The 19,399-nt window shown below is 49.8% G+C and overlaps 1 protein-coding gene across 1 annotated transcript in view; it reads right to left on the reverse strand.

The window, feature by feature from the left end:
• PTH1R (parathyroid hormone 1 receptor) overlaps positions 1–16,363 on the reverse strand; it is a 90,337-nt gene extending 73,974 nt beyond the window's left edge. The window contains exon 1 of the mRNA XM_041714286.2: positions 15,765–16,363. Coding sequence (XP_041570220.1) covers positions 15,765–15,839 — 75 coding nt within the window. The 5' untranslated portion in view covers positions 15,840–16,363. The remainder of the gene's footprint in view (positions 1–15,764) is intronic.
• Between the last annotated feature and the right edge of the window lie 3,036 nt (positions 16,364–19,399).

Consider the following 19,399-nt stretch of genomic DNA (forward strand, 5'->3'; position numbering starts at 1 on the left):
AAGGTTTCTTGGACACCCTGGAGGTGTGGGAATGCAGAGCTTCCCTCTGGCTGCCCTGGAAGGTCTGGGACCCTGGCAGGGGTCAGGAACCCCCCTGGACAGAGCCCCCAGAGACACTGGCTGTGATCTCTGTCCATGGAAAAGAGTTTTCAATCTTACAGGATAAATTACAAGCTCTGAGGGTTTGATATCAGTAATAATTAAGTGCGGCACGGGTGCAAAAGTAAAATTTTAGGATTCTAGATTAGGGGTTCAAAGGGGACAAAATGGAGGAAATTGGGTGTGTCTTGTCCTTTTTCTCCTTCTTCATGCCCTCCATGTTTCACTGTGGTGTTGGCATTTTTCTGTTGGTTCAGGCTGGGGACACACTGTCCAACGTAGGTGACAGATATTGGCACGTTATTGTAAATCCAGCACAGGTAGTTTGTGGTATTTAATGTTTGTACCATCCCACTGAGGGCAGAGCCCCACACGCTGCCCTGCAGGACAGAGCTGCGGCAGGGCAGCAGAACATGGTAGAGATAAACAGAATAAACAACCTTGAAACCAGCACAGACGAATTATGGCTTCTGCTTTGGCAGCGGGGCTGACAGACAGAGACTTTTTACAATCCCAGAATCATCAATAGCACAGATTTCGACACCCAGGGCGCCTCTGGATGACTGCAGGAAGGCCAAGGAATGAATGGAGCCTTCAGTGTCTCCACGGAAAGAACTGGATTCCTCCCCAGGAGCTCCATGGACAAATTCCCACCACAGAACCCGGGAGACACCTGCACATTCCAGGGAATCTTCCTCCCGGAGGATGAACAGGGAGCAGGGCATGAGGGAGACTCTGCCTGGAAAGAATTCCAGCCGAGAGGAATCAGGAGCACCTGGAGGAGAAAGCAGCTTCCTAATTATCCTAATTGCCCTAATGATCCTAATTGTCCTGCTGGGAGATGCTCACAGAGGTCCTTGGAATATCTGGGCTCACTTGGGCCAGGATGGTCTCTGAAATCCCTAAAAAGCTCGGAGACACAGCAAGGAGAGATGGGATTTGGGAAGAGATTCCTGGCTGGGAGGGTGGGGAGGGGCTGGGATGGAATTCCCAGAGCAGCTGTGGCTGCCCCTGAATCCCTGGAAGTGCCCAAGGCCAGGCTGGAGCAGCCTGGGACAGTGGGAGGTGTCCCTGCCATGGCAGGGGTGGCACTGGATGGGTTTAGGATCTTTTCCAACCCAAACCATTCCATGATTCTTTGACAATTCTATCCTTTAAAGTGTCTCGCTGGGCCACATTCCCAAACCAGGAAGGAGAAGCTCTGAAATTCCAGAGTTCCATGGAAATAATCTTTAAGACAAAAGGTGAACCAAAGCCTGGGGAGCTGCTGGGGCTTTTCTGGGAAGATTCTCCCAATTTGTCATATCCAGACAAGGAATTCCTGGCTGGGAATGTGGGGAGGGGCTGGGATGGAATTCCCAGAGCAGCTGTGGCTGCCCCTGAATCCCTGGAAGTGCCCAAGGCCAGGTTGGACATTGGGGCTGAGAGCAGCCTGGGATGGTGGGAGGTGTCCCCACCCTTGGGAATGGGATGAGCTTCAAGATCCTTCCAACCCAAACCATTCCAGTATTTTCTGATTCTTTTCATCCCTGGAATTCTGACTGGGATTGTCCCCTTTATTCCCTTCAGGACCCATTTTTGGAATCTTTCGGAATTTAATTCACGCCCAAGCTGCAGCTCTTGCTCTTTCCCAAGGTGTGTCGCCCAAATCCGACCACAAAAACTCTGACATCCAAATCTTCCCACTGTGAACACCACAAATGCAACAAAACCCCAAACTGTGCCCAAAACACCGAACAAATCCGACTCATTCCAGGAGAATCCCTGTTCCTGTGCACACAAACCCCCACAGGAATTAAAATGTGGATTTTTGGGATCTTTCTAATTTGCCCTGGCACTTCCCTCTACCCCACACTGACCAACTGGATAAGGTGAGAAAAAAATAAAAAGAAGAGCAAAAGAGCTTTTAATTCCAGGAGTTTCCCCCCAAATCTTTGGATATCTCCTTTGTGAACTCCTTCCAAAGGGGGAGTTGCTGAAGGACACACAGGAAGGAGATAATAGGATTTTTTTTTACTCCTTTTCCCCTTTAAGGACATGGGAATGTCAGGATTGTGGGTTCTCCTTCCTTCCTCTGCCGTGTTTTAGGAGTGGTTTTCCTCCAGCCTCAACTTCCAGAGTTATTTATGGAGAGATACAAAATTCCCAATTAAAATTTACCTGTCCTGGCAATAGGAAGAAGCTGGAGATGAATTCCAGAGTGCCGGGATAAGGGTACAAAAAGGAAAAGAAATCAAGGCAAAGGCTCAACAGGCAGATTAAAAACCAGTGAGTACTCCCGGAATCTTGGAGCAGAGCTGGGAAATCCATGGAAAACTTTCCTTTTTCCTTTTTCCTTTTTCCTTTTTCCTTTTCCTTTTTCCTTTTTCCTTTTTTATCTTTTCCCTTTTTTCCTTTTCCTTTTCCTTTTCCTTTTCCTTTTTCCTTTTTCCTTTTTCCTTTTTCCTTTTTCCTTTTTCCTTTTTCCTTTTTCCTTTTTCCTTTTTCCTTTTCCTTTTTTATTTCCTTTTTCTTTTTTCCTTTCCCCCTGGGGGAACACCCACAGTGAGGATCCCTAGGATTGGCCACCACCCCCTGGATCCCAGGAATGTTGATATTCCCACAGGAACATGCCTGGATATCCCATTGCAATGTGTTCCAGGGTTGGATTGATTTGGATACTGGATTTGTTTTCCTCCAATGTGTCACAGCCAGGTTTTATCCCTCCAGGGGTTTTCCTTCTCCATCCCATAATCTCCTGGAAAAGCCAATCCAGCTTTTCTCCTCTCCTGCCTTATCCAGGGGTTTCCCTCAGCTCCAGGAGCAGCATCTCCACTCCTTTCCCAGAAAAAGGAGGAGAGGAGGGAATTCTGGAGCTGCCTGGATGGAGGAGGAGATGAGGGAATGTGGGAACTGGTCAGCTGGATTTGGGGAATATGGGAATCACAGAGCTGGTCAGATTCCAAGGATTTGGGATATGAGGGATGTCCTGGATGTGCCGCTGGATTTGGGATATGAGGGATGTCCTGGAGCTGGGATGTGAGGGATATCCTGGAAGTGCCACTGGAGCCGGGATATGAGGGATGTCAAGGATTTGGGAAATGAGGGATGTCCTGGATGTGCCATTGGATTTGGGATATGAGGAATGTCCTGGAGCTGGGATGTGAGGGATGTCCTGGAGCTGGGATATGAGAGATATCCTGGAAGTGCCACTGGATTTGGGATATGAGGGATGTCCTGGAGCTGGGACATGAGAGATGTCCTGGAGTTGGGAAACGAGGGATGTCCTGGATGTGCCATTGGATTTGGGATATGAGGGATGTCCTGGAGCTGGGATGTGAGGGATGTCCTGGAACTGGGATATGAGGGATGTCCTGGAAGTGCTGCTGGATTTAGGGTATAAGGAATGTCCTGGAGCTGGGACATGAGGGATGTCCTGGAGCTGGGATATGAGGGATGTCCTGGAAGTGCCTCTGGAGCTGGGATATGAGGGATGTCCTGGAAGTGCCTCTGGAGCAGGAGCACGTGGAGCATTCCCTGCGGGCTCCTGTGTCCCACACAGAGCCGCCCTTGTTGTCCCGAACATCCCATCCCATTCCATGCTCCGCTCCCGGGCACCGCTGGCAGCTCCCGCCTGGGTTTTTTTGGGAACAGAACGGCCCTTCCCAAAAAAAGGGGGAGAGAGGGGTCTGCAGGGAGCAGAGGGAGAGGGGAGGGGGATGTCCCGGCTCTGCCGTGGGGTTGTGAATCGGGACATTAAGCAGCATTCCAGGGATCGGGATGGGGTTGGATACCTGTGGTTTGAGGCACTGCTGGAGCCAGAACACCACACTCTGCTCCTGGAGTGGGAGCTGCGGCATTCCAGCAGGAATCCGGCCGGGAAAGGGCAGGAAAAGGGTTAAAGGGGGTTAAAAGGGTTAAAATAAAGTGAGAGGAGAAGAGGGAAAGGAAAGGAAAGGAAAGGAAAGGAAAGGAAAGGAAAGGAAAGGAAAGGAAAGGAAAGGAAAGGAAAGGAAAGGAAAGGAAAGGAAAGGAAAGGAAAGGAAAGGAAAGGAAAGGAAAGGAAAGGAAAGGAAAGGAAAGGAAAGGAAAGGAAAGGAAAGGAAAGGAAAGGAAAGGAAAGGAAAGGAAAGGAAAGGAAAGGAAAGGAAAGGAAAGGAAAGGAGAAAGGAGAAAGGAAAGGAGAAAGGAAAGGAGAAAGGAAAGGAAAAAGGAAAGGAAAAAGGAAAGGACAAATCCAGGCTCAAAGGGAGTTCCCAGATCCAGCAATCCCAGCCTTTCCAGGTAGAACTGAGGAATATCCCACTCCAGGTCTGCTCCCAGTCCCATTCCCAGGTTGCCTGCAGGGAATGGGCCCAGGGATCTCCTGGAATGCTGCAATCCTCACAGCCATGTGGATAAATCCAGGCAATAAAGTGATTAAATCATGGAATTGTGGAATAATGTGGGTTGGAAGGGACATTTAAAAGCCACATTATCCATCCCCTCTGGAATGAGCAGGAAAATCAGCTAAAAGTGGCAGAGATTCCCAAAATCCCACCAATGGCAGTTCACTGATCATTTGTCCTCTTCTAGGTGGGAATTCCCAATATCTGCTGGAGTGACAGGAGGGATGGGAGAATGGGGAGCAGGGATAGGAAAACTGGGAAGCAGAAGGACACAGGAATGTCCCTGCTGTGGCCTCTCCTCAGCCGCCCAGGGGGTGACAGACACGGGTCACCCTGGGGCTGTGCTGTCCTTATCAGAGCCCTTATCAGAGCCCTTATCACCTGGGGGTGCTGAGTCAGGGGAGTTGGCGGAGCCTGCATTATCCCACATGGAGATTCTCCCTGTGATCCCATTCTCTGGCACAGCCCCAGCCCCTCCTCTGGATCCCAAACACGGGAACTCTGCTGCTTTTCCAGCAGCCCGAGGCGCCTCTGGCTGGTGGCACTGAAAATTGGGAATACACAACACAGGATGCTGATTTCCTGCATCCAAATCTCCAAAATCTGTGAAAAGGTGATTAAAATTCAATTTATTATTCACAGGGACTTTGCTGATGACACTGAGGCAAAATCAGGAAAAAAAATTGGGGAGCAGAGAAGAAAAACATAATTTCCTGACCAATCTGCTTTAAATACTGAAACTCAATTTGCCCAAATTTCCAAGGTGATTTGTCAGCCCATAAAAACAGCTCCAAATCCACAACGGGATCCAGCCCTGTCCTGTGGTTTGGAAAATCCACGATTCCAGTGTGTCCATCCCCCTTCCCAGGGTCAGGAGGGGCATTCCTGCTTTGCTGAGCCCCCACATGGCTCTGCTTGAAATCATTTCAGGGAAGTTTCACAGCTCATGGTAGAGAGGAACCACAGGAGCTGCTGGAGATCACCAGGACTTAGAGATGCGGCTGGAAAACTGGGATCTCTCCACTGGGAGAATCCTCTTCCTTCCCATCCAACTGGGATCTCTCCATCTGGAAAATCCTGTCAATTCCCATCCGGTTTTGACCTCTCCATTTGGAGAATCTCTCGTCATCACCCTCTCTTCTTTGGGAGAATCCTCTCCCTTCCCATCACCCTCTTTCCACTGGGATAATCCTCTCCCTTCCCACCACCCTCTGTCCATTGGGAGAATCCTCTCCCTTCCCACCCAGCTGGAATCTCTCCATCTGAAGAATTCTCTCAATTCCCACTCAGTTGGGACCTCTCAATTTGGAGAATCCTCTCCCCATCACCCTCTCTACTTTGGGAGAATCCTCTCCCTTCCGATCCAGCTGGGATCTCTCCATCTGGAGAATCCTTTCAATTCCCATCCAACTGGGATCTCTGTATTGGGAGAATCCTCTTCCTTCCCATCCAACTGGGGTCTCTCCACTGGGATAATCCTCTCCCTTCTCACCACCCTCTTTCCATTGGGAAAATTCTCTCCCTTCCCTTACAACTGGGATCTCTCCATTGGGAGAATCCTCTCAATTCCCATCCAGCTTGGACCTCTCCATTTGGAGAATCCTCTCCTCATCACCCTCTTTCCATTGGGAGAATCCTCTCCCTTCCCACCCAGCTGGAATCTCTCCATCTGGAGAATCCCCTCAATTCCTTTCCAGCTGGGACCTCTCCATTTGGATAATCCTCTCTCCACGATTCTCTCTTCTTTGGGAGAATCCTCTCCCTTCCCATCCAACTGGGATCTCTCCACTGGGATAATCCTCTCCTTTCCCACCACCCTCTTTCCTTTGGGAAAATCCTCTCCCTTCCCATCACCCTCTTTCCACTGGGATAATCCTCTCCTTTCCCACCACCCTCTGTCCATCGGGAAAATCCTCTCCCTTCCCATCCAACTGGGGTCTCTCCATTGGGAGAATCCTCTCCTTTCCCACCACCCTCTTTCCATCGGGAAAATCCTCTCCCTTCCCACCCAGCTGAGATCTCTCCATTTGCAGAATTCCTTTCCTTCCCATCCCACCCAGATCTATCCAGCTGGAGATTCCCTTTACATCCCATGCCCAGCCCTGTAGGGACACCCTCGCACTCTCTGGGATGCACAAACACATCCCAGTTTTGTACCGAATTCCATGGGTTTGTACCGAATTCCATGGGTTTGTACCAAATTCCATGGGTTTGTACCGAATTCCATGGGTTTGTACCAAATTCCATGCGTTTGTACAGCTGAGGGAAAAACGCCCCGAGGCAAACCCAGTCCTGGCCCTATCCGGCCTTATCCCAGTCCAGCGGCTATCCTGGATAAACAGCTCTGGAAAATCAGCACGTGGGAAAATCAGCCATGTCTCTGTTACCCTGGAATGGTTCAGCCTGGAAGGGACCCTAAAATTGGAATAATTTTATGGGTTCATCCCATTCCACCCCTGACATGGCAAGGACAACTCCCACTGTTTCAGGGGGCTCCCAGCTACATCCACCCCAGCCTTGGGCACTTCCAGGGATCCAGAGGCTTCCATAGATTCTCTGGGAATTCCATCACAGCCCCTCCCCACCTTCCCAGCCAGGAATTCCTTCCCAATATCCCACCTATCCCTCACCTTTCCCATTTAAAGCCATTATAGATCCATATAGAGTTCCACCTCTATCAGCTCCCTCCCACTTTTATTTTAGGGATCATTTTCCGGTATTTTTATTTAGCAGGGTCGAGTTGCAACCCACAAAATAAAAGCTGCTTGTAATGGATATTGATCCGAGTCTCTGAATAAACCTGGGACAAGGAGCTCGTGTCCTTGCTCAAAGTCCCAGAGCCACTCAGATTCCTCCCTGTCCAAGAGAAAACATGGATTGGGATGCAGGAAAGCAGGAGGAAGTCAAGGTGATGTTGAGGCAAGCCAGGGGTGCAGGAAGTTAAAGACCATGGAAATCAGTCCAGAGTTTTCAGGGAATTTTGGAATTTGATTGGTGTCTTTGGAAAATAAAACAAAGACCATGGAAATCAGTCCAGAGTTTTCAGGGAATTTTGGAATTTGATTGGTGTCTTTGGAAAATAAAACACACCTGAATATTGGGATGAACTTTAAGCTACTCCATCCTGGAATTCTGGGATTCCGTGAAAGCAAATTAGTCCTTGAACTCTTTTAGGGTGCTTTAGTTCAGAAGGTTAATTAATTAATTAATGACTCCATGATTTTCTACAGCTGAGCATTCCCTGGAGTCCCAGGTCCCGCTGTATCCCTAAACTAACTGTGTTCCAGACCATTCCAAGATTTTGGGGTTATGGAAGAAGAAGTAACGGGGCTGGGTGGGGATGAAGCTGAGGATGAGTCAGGACCAGCTTTTCCTCTGGGAAAATTCCATGTGCCCACATGGATCAGCTCTGTGGCCCTTCCAGAACAAAAACATTGATTTTTTTGTCCCCAGAATTGTGACAAAAGGGCCAAAGCCAGGGATGGAAATGCTGGAGCAGGGACTGATCCCGATGGGAGATGGAGCACGGGAATGGTGAAGGGAATGGGACAAATCCAGGCTCAAAGGGAGTTCCCAGATCCAGCATTCCCAACCTTTCCAGGTAGAGCTGAGGAATATCCCACTCCAGGTCTGCTCCCAGCCCCATTCCCAGGTTTCTTGCAGGGGATGGGCCCAGGGATCTCCTGGAATGCTGCAATCCTCACAGCCAGGTGGATAAATCCAGGCAATAAAGTGATTAAATCATGGAATTGTGGAATAATGTGGATTGGAAGGGACATGTAAAGGCCACTTTATCCATCCCCTCTGGAATGAGCAGGAAAATCAGCTAAAAGTGGCAGAGATTCCCAAAATCCCACAAATGGCAGTTCACTGATCATTTGTCCTCCTCTAGGTGGGAATTCCCCACAAAGCCCTCATCCCTAAATCCCTGAAAATCTCAAGCAGAATTTTGGGTCTTTGTTAAAACAAGGAAAAAAATAAAACTAAAAAAACCCCCAAATCCCCAAATCTCATTTCAGTCCACAAGCCAAACTTCCAGGAAGGGAAGAGCAGGTTTCCTAAGGACACTCAAACATCCAATCCTGCCTTTCCAGATCCAGCTGGAGCTGGAAAAACCCCTGGGAATTCTTGGAGAGGGGGGGAGGGAAGCTGGAGCCGAGATAACATCGGGAGCCCGGATCAGCACCGGGGCAACCGTGTGGAAAAGCAGATAAGGAGCCAGAGCTGCTGAGTCAGCAGTTCTTGACCCCTTCCCTGCCCCAGACATGGATCCTGGGATCGTTTTCCGAAGGCCAAGACTCCTTTGGGTGAGATTTTCTGGGAGAAGTTTGAACCCTCGGGATCATTACGGTGGAAAGGCTCCAAAACTTGGGATTTGGGGGATGGTTTGCACTTGGAGAGAGTCAGGGAGGGGATGGAATGGGATGGGATCTGTGGGATGGGATGGGTGGGATGGGATCCATGGGATGGGATCCATGGGATGGGATGGGATCCATGGGATGGGATCCATGGGATGGGATCCATGGGATGGGATGGGATCCATGAGATGGGATCCATGGGATCCATGAGATGGGATGGGATGGGATCCATTAGATGGGGTGGGATGGGATCCATGGGATGGGATCCATGGGGTGGGATCCATGGGATGGGATGGAATCCATGGGATGGGATCCATGGGATGGGATGGGGTGGGATGTGATGGGATGGGATCCATTAGATGGGGTGGGATGGGATCCATGGGATGGGATTCATGGGGTGGGATCCATGGGATGGGATGGAATCCATGGGATGGGATTCATGGGGTGGGATCCATGGGATGGGATGGAATCCATGGGATGGGATCCATGGGATGGGGTGGGGTGAGATGGGATCCATGGGATGGGATCCATGGGATGGGGTGGGATGAGATGGTATCCATGGGATGGGATCCATGGGATGGGATGGGATGGGATGGGATAGGATCCATTAGATGGGGTGGGATGGGATCCATAGGGTGGGATCCATGGGATGGGATTCATGGGATGGGATCCATGGGATGGGATCCATGGGATGAGGTGTCAGTGCCAGGACAGTTTTCCCCCTCACCCCACAGCCATAAAAGCCGGGATTTCAGGATGCCCAAAGTGACCTTTTTGTCCCAAATCCCTCTGTAACGGGGCCTGATTCCAGCTGGATTGGATGGAGGGAATTCTCCAAAGGATGGGAATCCTCCAGCGGGACAATCCCTTATCCCAGGAAGAGCTCTGGGATGTCCCTCCCAAAGGCACAGGGGGTGGCCCCGGTGGCTCCAGCTGTCCCTGCCCGGGGGATCCCTGCAGGCACAGCCACGCTCCAGCCGGGATAATCCCGCTGATCCCAAAAAACCGCTCCGGGCTATTTCTGGGACAACGCAAACCAAACAACAACTGCGGGACACGGGGCCACCCTTGGCTTTCATCTGCCACATCCCCGGCCCCACGGGGGCTCAGCTCTGCTCCTGCTTTTCCTCTTCCCATGGCCAGCAGATCCCACAAATCCAGCGTGGATTTTCCAGAATTTTCCTGGCTGGTGAGAATTTTGCCCCACACAAGGGTTTGTTGGTTTTGCCTTTGCTGCTGGAGCTGGAGAGGTTCAGCTCCAGGGATATCAGAGGTTCAAGGATATCGGGATTTTGGCTGATCCCGAGTAACAGCGGGAGAATCCCTCGGAAATTTGGGCTCCTTCCCAGGAATGATCCTAGGAAAAGACATTTCCCATTGTTTGGGACCTGTCTTGGTTTGATGAATTGGGATTTGTGGGATTTTTATTTTACAGGACTATTTATAATTTTTATTTTTATTATTGTTATTATTTTATTAATGTTATTATTTTTAATTTTTATTTTCTTATTTTCCTGCTTTCTCATTTTTATTTTTTTCTTGTATTTCTTATATTTCATCTTATTTTTATCGTTATTTTTATATTGAAGTTTTTATTGCTATTTTTATTATTGTAAATTTAAAAAATTTTTTAATTAAAAAAATTAAGTTAAAAAAAATATTATGGGCTGTATTCCGACAATGAGCATTCTCATTCCTTCCTTCCATCCAGCTTCAAACCATTCCCTTTTCCCGATTTCTGGAGATCTGTGGGATTGATCTGAGCCCATCCAACACCTCCTTAATCCAAACCTTCCTCCACAGCACGGAATTCCGGAGTGCTTTGTCTTGGGAAGAGCCCCAAGGATGATCCCATTCCAATCCTGACGCCTTCACCCATCCCAGGCTGCTCCCAGCCCCATCCAGCCTTTCCCAGGACACTTCCAGGGATCCAGGGGTGGATATGGAATGGGGAATTCTCTCCAGGTGTGCCAGAAAAGATTCCAAATCCCCCAAAAATCAGGATTGGAATTTTTTGGGATTGTCCCAAAAGCAGAGGGAAGCTCAGCATCACCCAAACACCCTGAGCAGGTCGGGGCAGCCAAGGAAAAGTGGGAATGGTCCCTTTTCCCACCCTGTTCCCACATGGATCTGCTTCCCAGAGCTCATCCTGCTGCAGCCTGGCAGCTGCCTCCAAAAACTGGGATATTCTGGTCCTAAGACCTGCAGGAAGCTGCTGTCTTATTCTTATTAATAATTAATCCATGGATTGATTAATCAGAATATCTCATCCAGTGCTGGCAGGGCTGGGATCTCCCAGGCTGAGCAAAAAGAGGGAAAAAACGGGAAAATAAAAAGGGTTGGAAGAGCAAAACCTTGGAGGTTTTGTCTCTGTGAATCCCAGGATTAGGTTGGAAAGATCTTTCAGATCCTAAAATCCAACATTTTAGGACATGGGGAGATTTTCCCTCTGCCAGCGCCTCCCAAATAAAAATCATTCCCACATTTTCCTTTCTCCCGAGCTCTGCTGGTGTCAGACCCGACTTTCAAAGCTCCTTTTGACACAAATTCTCCTCAAGCCCATCTTTGCAGAGCTCTCCACCTTAGGCCGGTCTTAATTCCTTAATCCTGGGACTAACAAGCAGAATTATCCCAGATTTCCATCCTCACTGGATTTCAGGCACTCCATCCAGGTGGAATTCCACCCAGGCAGGTGTCATTGGGCTATTCCAGGGAATCCTAGGAAGATTTCTCTGATTGTCAGAGCTGGAGCAAAGCTGAGCCTCGCCCAAATCTGTCCCTAAAACTCTGGGATTGGGATGATGATCCCTGATCCCGCAGGGGTTTGAGCCTCAGGGAAAAGGGCCCTGATTTCCCAGACTTTTCTCTCCTTCCCAGAGATTTTTCCCAGTGCTGGATTTCCCTCCCTGCTTGGAATGCAGGGACAGCCAAGGATGCTGCAGAGGAGGGTTCCAGCTCCAGCTCCCAATCCTGGGATATCCCAGGGATAAAGATCCAGCTCCCAATCCTGGGATATCCCAGGGATCAGATCAGCTTCCAATCTTGGGATATTCCAGGGATCCAGCTCTCAGTCCTGGGATATCCCAGGGACCAGATCCAGCTCCCAGTCCTGGGATATTCCAGGGATCCAGTTCCCAGTCCTGGGATATCCCAAGGATCCGGATCCAGCTTCCAATCCTGAGATATCCCAGGGATCAGATCAGCTTCCAATCTTGGGATATTCCAGGGACCCAGCTCCCAGTCCTGGGATATCCTAAGGACCAGATCCAGCTCCCAATCCTGGGATATTCCAGGGATCAGGATCCAGCTCCAGCTCCCAGTCCTGGGATATCCTAAGGACCAGATCCAGCTCCTAATCCTGGGATATCCCAGGGACCAGATCCAGCTCTCAGTCCTGGGACATCCTAAGGACCAGATCCAGCTCCTAATCCTGGGATATCCCAGGGATCAGATCCAGCTCCCAATCCTGAGATAACCCAGGGATCCAACTCCCAATCCTGGGATATTCCAGGGATCCAGCTCCCAGTCCTGGGATATCCCAAGGACCAGATCCAGCTCCCAATCCCGGGATATTCCAGGGATCAGATTCAGCTCCCAATCCTGAGATAACCCAGGGATCCAACTCCCAATCCTGGGATATCCCAAGGACCAGATACAGCTCCCAATCCTGGGATATCCCAGGGATCCAGATCCAGCTCCCAATTCTGGGGTATCCCAGGGACCAGATCCAGCTCCCAATCCTGAGATATCCCAGGGATCAGATCAGCTTCCAATCTTGGGATATTCCAGGGATCCAGCTCCCAGTCCTGGGATATCCTAAGGACCAGATCCAGCTCCCAATCGTGGGATATTCCAGGGATCAGATTCAGCTCCCAATCCTGAGATAACCCAGGGATCCAACTCCCAATCCTGGGATATACTAAGGACCAGATCCAGCTCCCAATCCTGGGGTATTCCAGGGATCAGATTCAGCTCCCAATCCTGAGATAACCCAGGGATCGAACTCCCAATCCTGGGATATCCCAAGGACCAGATCCCGCTCCCAATTCTGGGATATTCTAGGGGTCAGATCCAGCCCCCAATCCCAGGATATCCCAGAAATTATTTTCCAGCCCTGCTCCAGAGCTATTCCCTCTAAAAGCGCCTTGGGTGCAATCCTTCCCGGCTCCAGGGGGAATTCCGGGAATGTCAGTGCCAGCTCTGGGACACTCCGGGCTCTGCCCCATCCCAGCATCACGGAACTCTGGAGATCCCAGGAATCTGGGCCCGCATTCCCAAGGTTCAGCCGGGAATTGTGCCCTGGAGCCGCCTCTGGCTGCGGGAATCTCCTGATCCGAGCCCGCAGCTGAGCCGGGCTCTGCTGTGCCCGGGGCAAAGCTCGGGAGCGCTTTAAGCTCAGCCCAGAGCCTGAATTAAATCCCTGCATCCCCATCCATCCATGGATTTTTCCTTGTTGCTCCTAGGAAAGGGGAAATTTATGGCAGCAACTCCCTCAGAGCCAAATATCAAATATATTTGTGACCCTTGTATAAATAACAACAACGAATCTTATAATAAATAACAACAACAACATTTATAATAAATATTAGTAACACATTTCATAATAAATAACAATAACAAATCATAGGATAAATCCATAAAATCTCTCCCTGATGATCACCCTCAATCCCATTCCTTCTTTCCAGAGTCCCTTTAAAAATCCAATTAGCTGGAAAAAGAAGCTGCAACTCCAGGGAAAATCCAGGCTGGAGGTGATTCTTGGATGGGGGTGACAAGGGGTGACATTATCCTGCCTAACGGGGGGCACTCGGGATCTCGGATGGATTTGGAACCCTCTGGGAATTCCTTTTGCTGTCAGGAATGGTTGGAAAACAAGGGAAGTGTCTAAACCGGGAATTTAAACCTGGCCTAACTAAACCTGGAGCAGCAGGACCTGAAACCAGTAAAAATCCGAGTTGGGATTGGCAAATCCAGGTCCAGGAGGGGTTTTAGGGAAACTCCTGTGCTTTCCCAGCAAATCCCATGGATTTCTCAGCCCTCTGGGATTCTGGGAGAGCTCATTCCCAATTTTTGCCAGGTCCAGCTCACCCTGAGCCGGCGCTGGGGACGTGGGGGCACCTCCCAGCTCATCCCTTGGGATGGAAAGGATGTCCTGGGATGGGGGAATCCCAAAGAAATCCCATTGTGAATTCCAGGCAGCTGATACTGGGAGAGAGGAGTGAGCTGGGACGGGGAATAATCGGAATGGGAATGGGAATGGGAATGGGAATGGGAATGGGAATGGGAATGATGAGAATGGGAATAATGAGAATAACGGGAATGATGGGAATGGGAATGGGAATAATGAGAATAATGGGGATAATCGGAATAATGGGAATGGGAGATGCAGCCTTGCCCAGGTTTTTTGCATCCTGAAATTCCCCCAGCTCCAGCCTGGCTGCTTCCCAATCCTGATTTTCCCAGCCCCAAAGCAGCAGGAATTGCAGGAGTTCTGGAGCAGGGGGCAGCAGGTGCTGCAGGACCTGGACACAGCCCCAAAGTCAGGAGATGCTGATCCAGCCCTGGAATTTGGGAAAAGCCTCGTCCATCCCTGAAATCCCAACAAATCTCCAAGTGGTTCTCCTGATCTCCCCAGTTTTCTTTGGGTTTTGGGAGGTTTCTCCACACACCGAACAGGGATGGGCTCAGACAGGGATCGTTTTCCAAGGGGCCGTTCCTTCTCATTTAGTGAGGAGAAATTTCCCACTGGAAAAGCTGGAAACCCCCCCCACCCCCACCTCTGCACAAGATTCCAAACTACCAAATCCAGGGAGAAGGCCCAGGCTGGTGGATCCTAGAGGGACAGGAGGGGCCTGATTGGAGCCAGAATGATCCCGATCCTGATCCTGATCCCGATCCCAATCCCACTCCCAATCCTATTTCCATCCCTCCTGGAGAGCAGATCCCACTTTCCATGGGTGTCCTGCTCCTTCCTGGAAAACGCTGGGAAATGGGAACAGGAGTGAGAATCCCAAGGATGGGGAAAGCCAGCAGAGCTCCTGTCACAGGGAATTCCAGCACTGGCTCCACATCCAGCGGCTGATTCCCGAGGAAATGTCCCTTCCCTGCTTCCTGGAGGTTTTGGAGCTGCAGGTCTCACACTATTTCCCAGTTTGGATGGATTTATCCCGGTTTTCCAGCCTTGGGAAGTGTGGTGTCTGCAGGAAGGGGTGGAAAGTGCCAAGGAGCAAAGGGTTCCTACAACTTCCCTGTTTTTCCCAAATTGAATTCCAAAGGAGAGGCTCAGTTTCATTGGGATTAAGGAGATTTGCAGGGAAAGGAGAACTGGGAATGAAATTGTCTTGGAAGGGGTGGAGAGGAAGGGAAGGGAAAGGGAGGAAGAAAAAGGAGAAGGGAAAAGAAAAGGAAGAAGGAAAAGAGGAAGGAAAGCAAAAGGGAAAGGTGGAGTAGAGGGGAAAAGGAGAAGGGAAAGAGGAAGGGAAAGGGAAGAGAAAAAGTGAAGGGAAAGAAAGAAAGGAAAAAGAAAGAAAGGAAAAGAAATAGGAAAAAAAGAGGAAAAAGAGAAAAAATGAAAGAGAAATTAAAAAGTAATAAAAGCAGAATAAAAAATCAAAAACGGGTCAAAAAGGATAAAAATATGAAAAAGGAAGCAAAGTTGTCCTTTCTCCATAGGCAGATCCCCAAATTCTGCCCCAAACGTTGTCCCGGATCCCTGTCAAACCTCACACGTCCTGCCCAGAGCTTTCCAAGCGATCCCAACTCCTGGGAAGCACAGACATTTTCACTGCAGCGCCAGCGGATCCCAACAACCCCAAACAGCTTTTTAATCCTTCATCCCCTCATTTCTCCCTCCTGGCGGCAGGATCCGCACGGATCCTGCGGGAAAAAAAAAAAAAAAAAGGAAAAGAAAAAAAGGCAAAAAAGAAAAAGCGGGACTCACCAGCGCGTAGACGGAGCTGAGCACGGAGCAGCAGAGGATCAAACCCAGGCTGGGATACACCAGATATGATCCCATATCCAAGGGGCTGCTTCCAGCATCCAGCCTCGCGCAGGGAAGCGGGAGGAGGCGAGCTCGGAATTCCAGCGGCGCGGGTTTCTCCTCGTCCTCCCCGGCGTTCCCCCGGATCCGCGGGATTTTCTTCCTTTGGCTCCCCAGCTTTCAGCCAGAGAGGCACATGACGAGAGATCCCGGGTTTTTTCCTCGTTTTCTCATGGCTGGAGTGGAGGGCAGCTCCCAAAATTCCGCCGCGGAGCCCATGGGGAGAAGCAGCGGAGGCGCTCAGCGCCGCGGCTCCCGGTGCCGCTGGATCATCTGGGAGAGAGATGGGAAATCACATCCATATGGGCCCGGGTGCGCCTCGGGATCCCGATTTTCTGCGGCTCCGGGAAGTTCAAATCATTTCTTTGTCAAACGCAAACACGGAGAGGCAGCGGGAGAGGGAGGGAAGGAGGGAGGGAAGGAGGGAGGGAGCAGGGAGAGGGCTGGAAGGGGTGGGAGATGGCAGAGGGAGGGGGAACCTTTAACCACCGCTTTATTTTTAGCCGCAGTAATTTTATCTTTTCTCTCGCCGAGGGGACAAAAAACTCCAAACTCCCCCCCCCACCCTCCCCGCTCTCCGTCCCTTTTATTTTTGGGGTTTTTCTTTTTTTTTTTTTTTTGCCTCTCCTCCTCTCTGCCGCACGCAAACAAATCCCAAATTTCCAAAACGCCTCAAAAGTTGGGAATGTTTTCCCTCCGCAGTTGCCTTTGGGGCAGCGGCGGTACTGGGGAGGTTTTGCTCGGCTGTCCCAAAAAGTTGGTTCTGCCAGGCAGGGAATTCTCTATTTTTAGGGAAAAATCGGGGATTTTTGGCTTCTCTCTTCCTCTCTGCCTCCAAGGAGCTGCAGTTTGGAAAAGACGATTGCAAACGTGGGGCTGAAAATTCCCGTTCCCGCTTTCCACCCCTTTCCCGTCCTTTATTTTAGGAGTATTTTTTTTTTTTTAATTTACCCCCCCCCCTCACTCCGAAATTCCCTGAAATCCTCGGGATTTGGGGTTATTTTGATTTTTGGAATTAATTTTTTTTTTTTTTTCATCCACATGGGCGCAGAGTTTTCCGGGAGATCCCAGGATCCCTGAAAACCGGGAAAAGCATTGGGATATCACTCCCAGCTCAGCCGGGAGCTTTCATTCATAAAACTCCTCTGCGAAAAAAAAATATTAAAAAATTCCAACCCACTCTCTCTTCCCCCAGAGCGAGCTGTGTGTGTGTGTGTGTGATTATTTGGGAATTGCGGCGGGATCCAGCATTCCCTGCTCGTTTTTCCATGCTGGGAAGAGAAGCGAGGCTGGGAAAGGGTTACAAGCCCTGCCAGGGATGCACCACGCGGGCAAACACAGAGAGGCGCCGGGCTCGGGGCTGACTCACTCAACTTTAAAAATCAAACTCTGAGCGATTTTTTTTGGGTCGTTTTGCCCCTTTATTTCCCCTTTATTTCCCGCTTTTCTCGCGGATATTTAGGAGCTGAGGAGGGAAAAATTCCAGTCTCTCCTCTCTCGGGGAGCAGACGGTAAAAACATCAAATTTTCGCTGCGAGCATTTCTGGGTTATTTTTTAGGAGCGCCGAAAAAAAAAAAAAAGAAAAAAAAGAGCGAGAGGGAGAGCGAAAAAAAAAAAAAAAAGAAAGAAAGAAACCCCAAACTCTCCGCTTGCTCGGGTTGGGTTTTTTTTAAATCCTTTTTTTTTTTTTTTTCCCAGCTCCATGGCCGTGAATGGGAGCCTTGAGCTGGGTTTATGAAAGGCTCTTTCCAAGCGAAGGTAGAGTTGGGCTTCCTGTGAGAGGGAGAGAGGGGAAGGGATAAAAAAAGGGCCGCTCTTGGTGCGATCTCTGCCTCCTCCTCTTCCTCCGCCTCCTTCTCCGCCTTCCCCTCGCCCTGGAATCCCAAAGGATCTCCCGGGCGGGCGGTGGGATCAAACAGGGGTGACCCCCCCATTCCCGATGGGGATTGCAGCGGATCCAGGGAAATGGATTGGGAATGATTCTGAATTCATTCCATTGCATCCCATCCTATGGATCCCATCCTATGGATCTCATTGCATCTCATCCCATGGATCCCATCCCATGGATCCCATTGCATCTCATCCCATGGATCCCATCCCATGGGTCCCATCCCATTGCATTGCATCCCATCCCATGGATCCCATTGCATTCCATCCCATAGATCCCATCCCATGGATCTCATTGCATCCCATCCCATGGATCCCATCCTATGGATCTCATTGCATCCCATCCCATGGATCCCATCCCATGGATCTCATTGCATCCCATCCCATGGATCCCATACTATGGATCTTATTGCATCCCATCCCATGGATCCCATCCTATGGATCCCATTGCATCCCATCCCATGGATCTCATTGCATTCCATCCCATAGATCCCATCCCATGGATCCCATCCCATGGATCCCATCCTATGGATCCCATCCCACTGCATCCCATCCCATGGATCCCATCCCACTGCATCCCATCCCATGGATCCCATCCCACTGCATCGCATCCCATGGATCCTATTGCATCCCATCCCATTGCATCCCATCTCATGGATCTCATTCCATCCCATCCCATGGATCCCGTTCCGCTGCATCCCATTGTATCCCATCCCATAGATCCCATCCTATGGATCCTATTGCATCCCATCCCATAGATCCTATCCCACTGCATCCCATTTATCTCATCCCATAGATCCTGTCCCACTGCATCCCATCCCATCCCATCCCATCCCATCCCATCCCATCCCATCCCATCCCATCCCATCCCATCCCATCCCATCCCATCCCATCCCATCCCATCCCATCCCATCCCATCCCATCCCATCCCATCCCATCCCATCCCATCCCATCCCATCCCATCCCATCCCATCCCATCCCATCCCATCCCATCCCATCCCATCCCATCCCATCTCCCCATTAGGGAGAGAGGGGAAGGTTGAGGGGAATTTGGGAATTTCTGGGCAGCTATTCCCACCTCTGCTGGGGATTTTGTGGGATCTGGCTGCTTTTCCCACTGAGGGAGGCCTGGGATTGGGGAAATCCTTCCAGGGATTCCCAGGATCTGTGTGGGTTTAGGGACACAGGGATCCACAAGCTTTGGGAAGAGGAGGGAAAAACTCCCCTGCAGCATTCCAGGGATCCGTGGTGGATGTTCCCTGGAGAGAGGGGGAAGCAGGGAAAATCGAATTTCTAAAATTCTCATTAAAAATGAGGATTTTATAGGGGTCTTGTCCAGAGATTCCAGTGCCAGGAGGGGATGGGAATAAACTGGGATCTGAGATGGTTTGGGAATGGTCACATCCAGGTTTTTGGTGTCTCCTCTGTGTCCAGGGCTTGATCCAGGGATGCCTCTGATCCTGTTTGGTTTTCTACATATTTTGTAATTTAGCGATATTTCATTATTTAGAGTTATTTAATTATTTATTTATAATTACTTAATTAATTAATTAATTTCAAATGTGTTTATTTAGAAGTTATTTCAATTTTATCATTATTCATTTAATTTATAAATTTATTTTAGCACTATTTATTTTATTTATTTATT

Source organism: Taeniopygia guttata, chromosome 2 (genome assembly GCF_048771995.1).
Source record: "Taeniopygia guttata chromosome 2, bTaeGut7.mat, whole genome shotgun sequence".
NCBI classification, from domain to species: Eukaryota; Metazoa; Chordata; class Aves; order Passeriformes; family Estrildidae; genus Taeniopygia; species Taeniopygia guttata.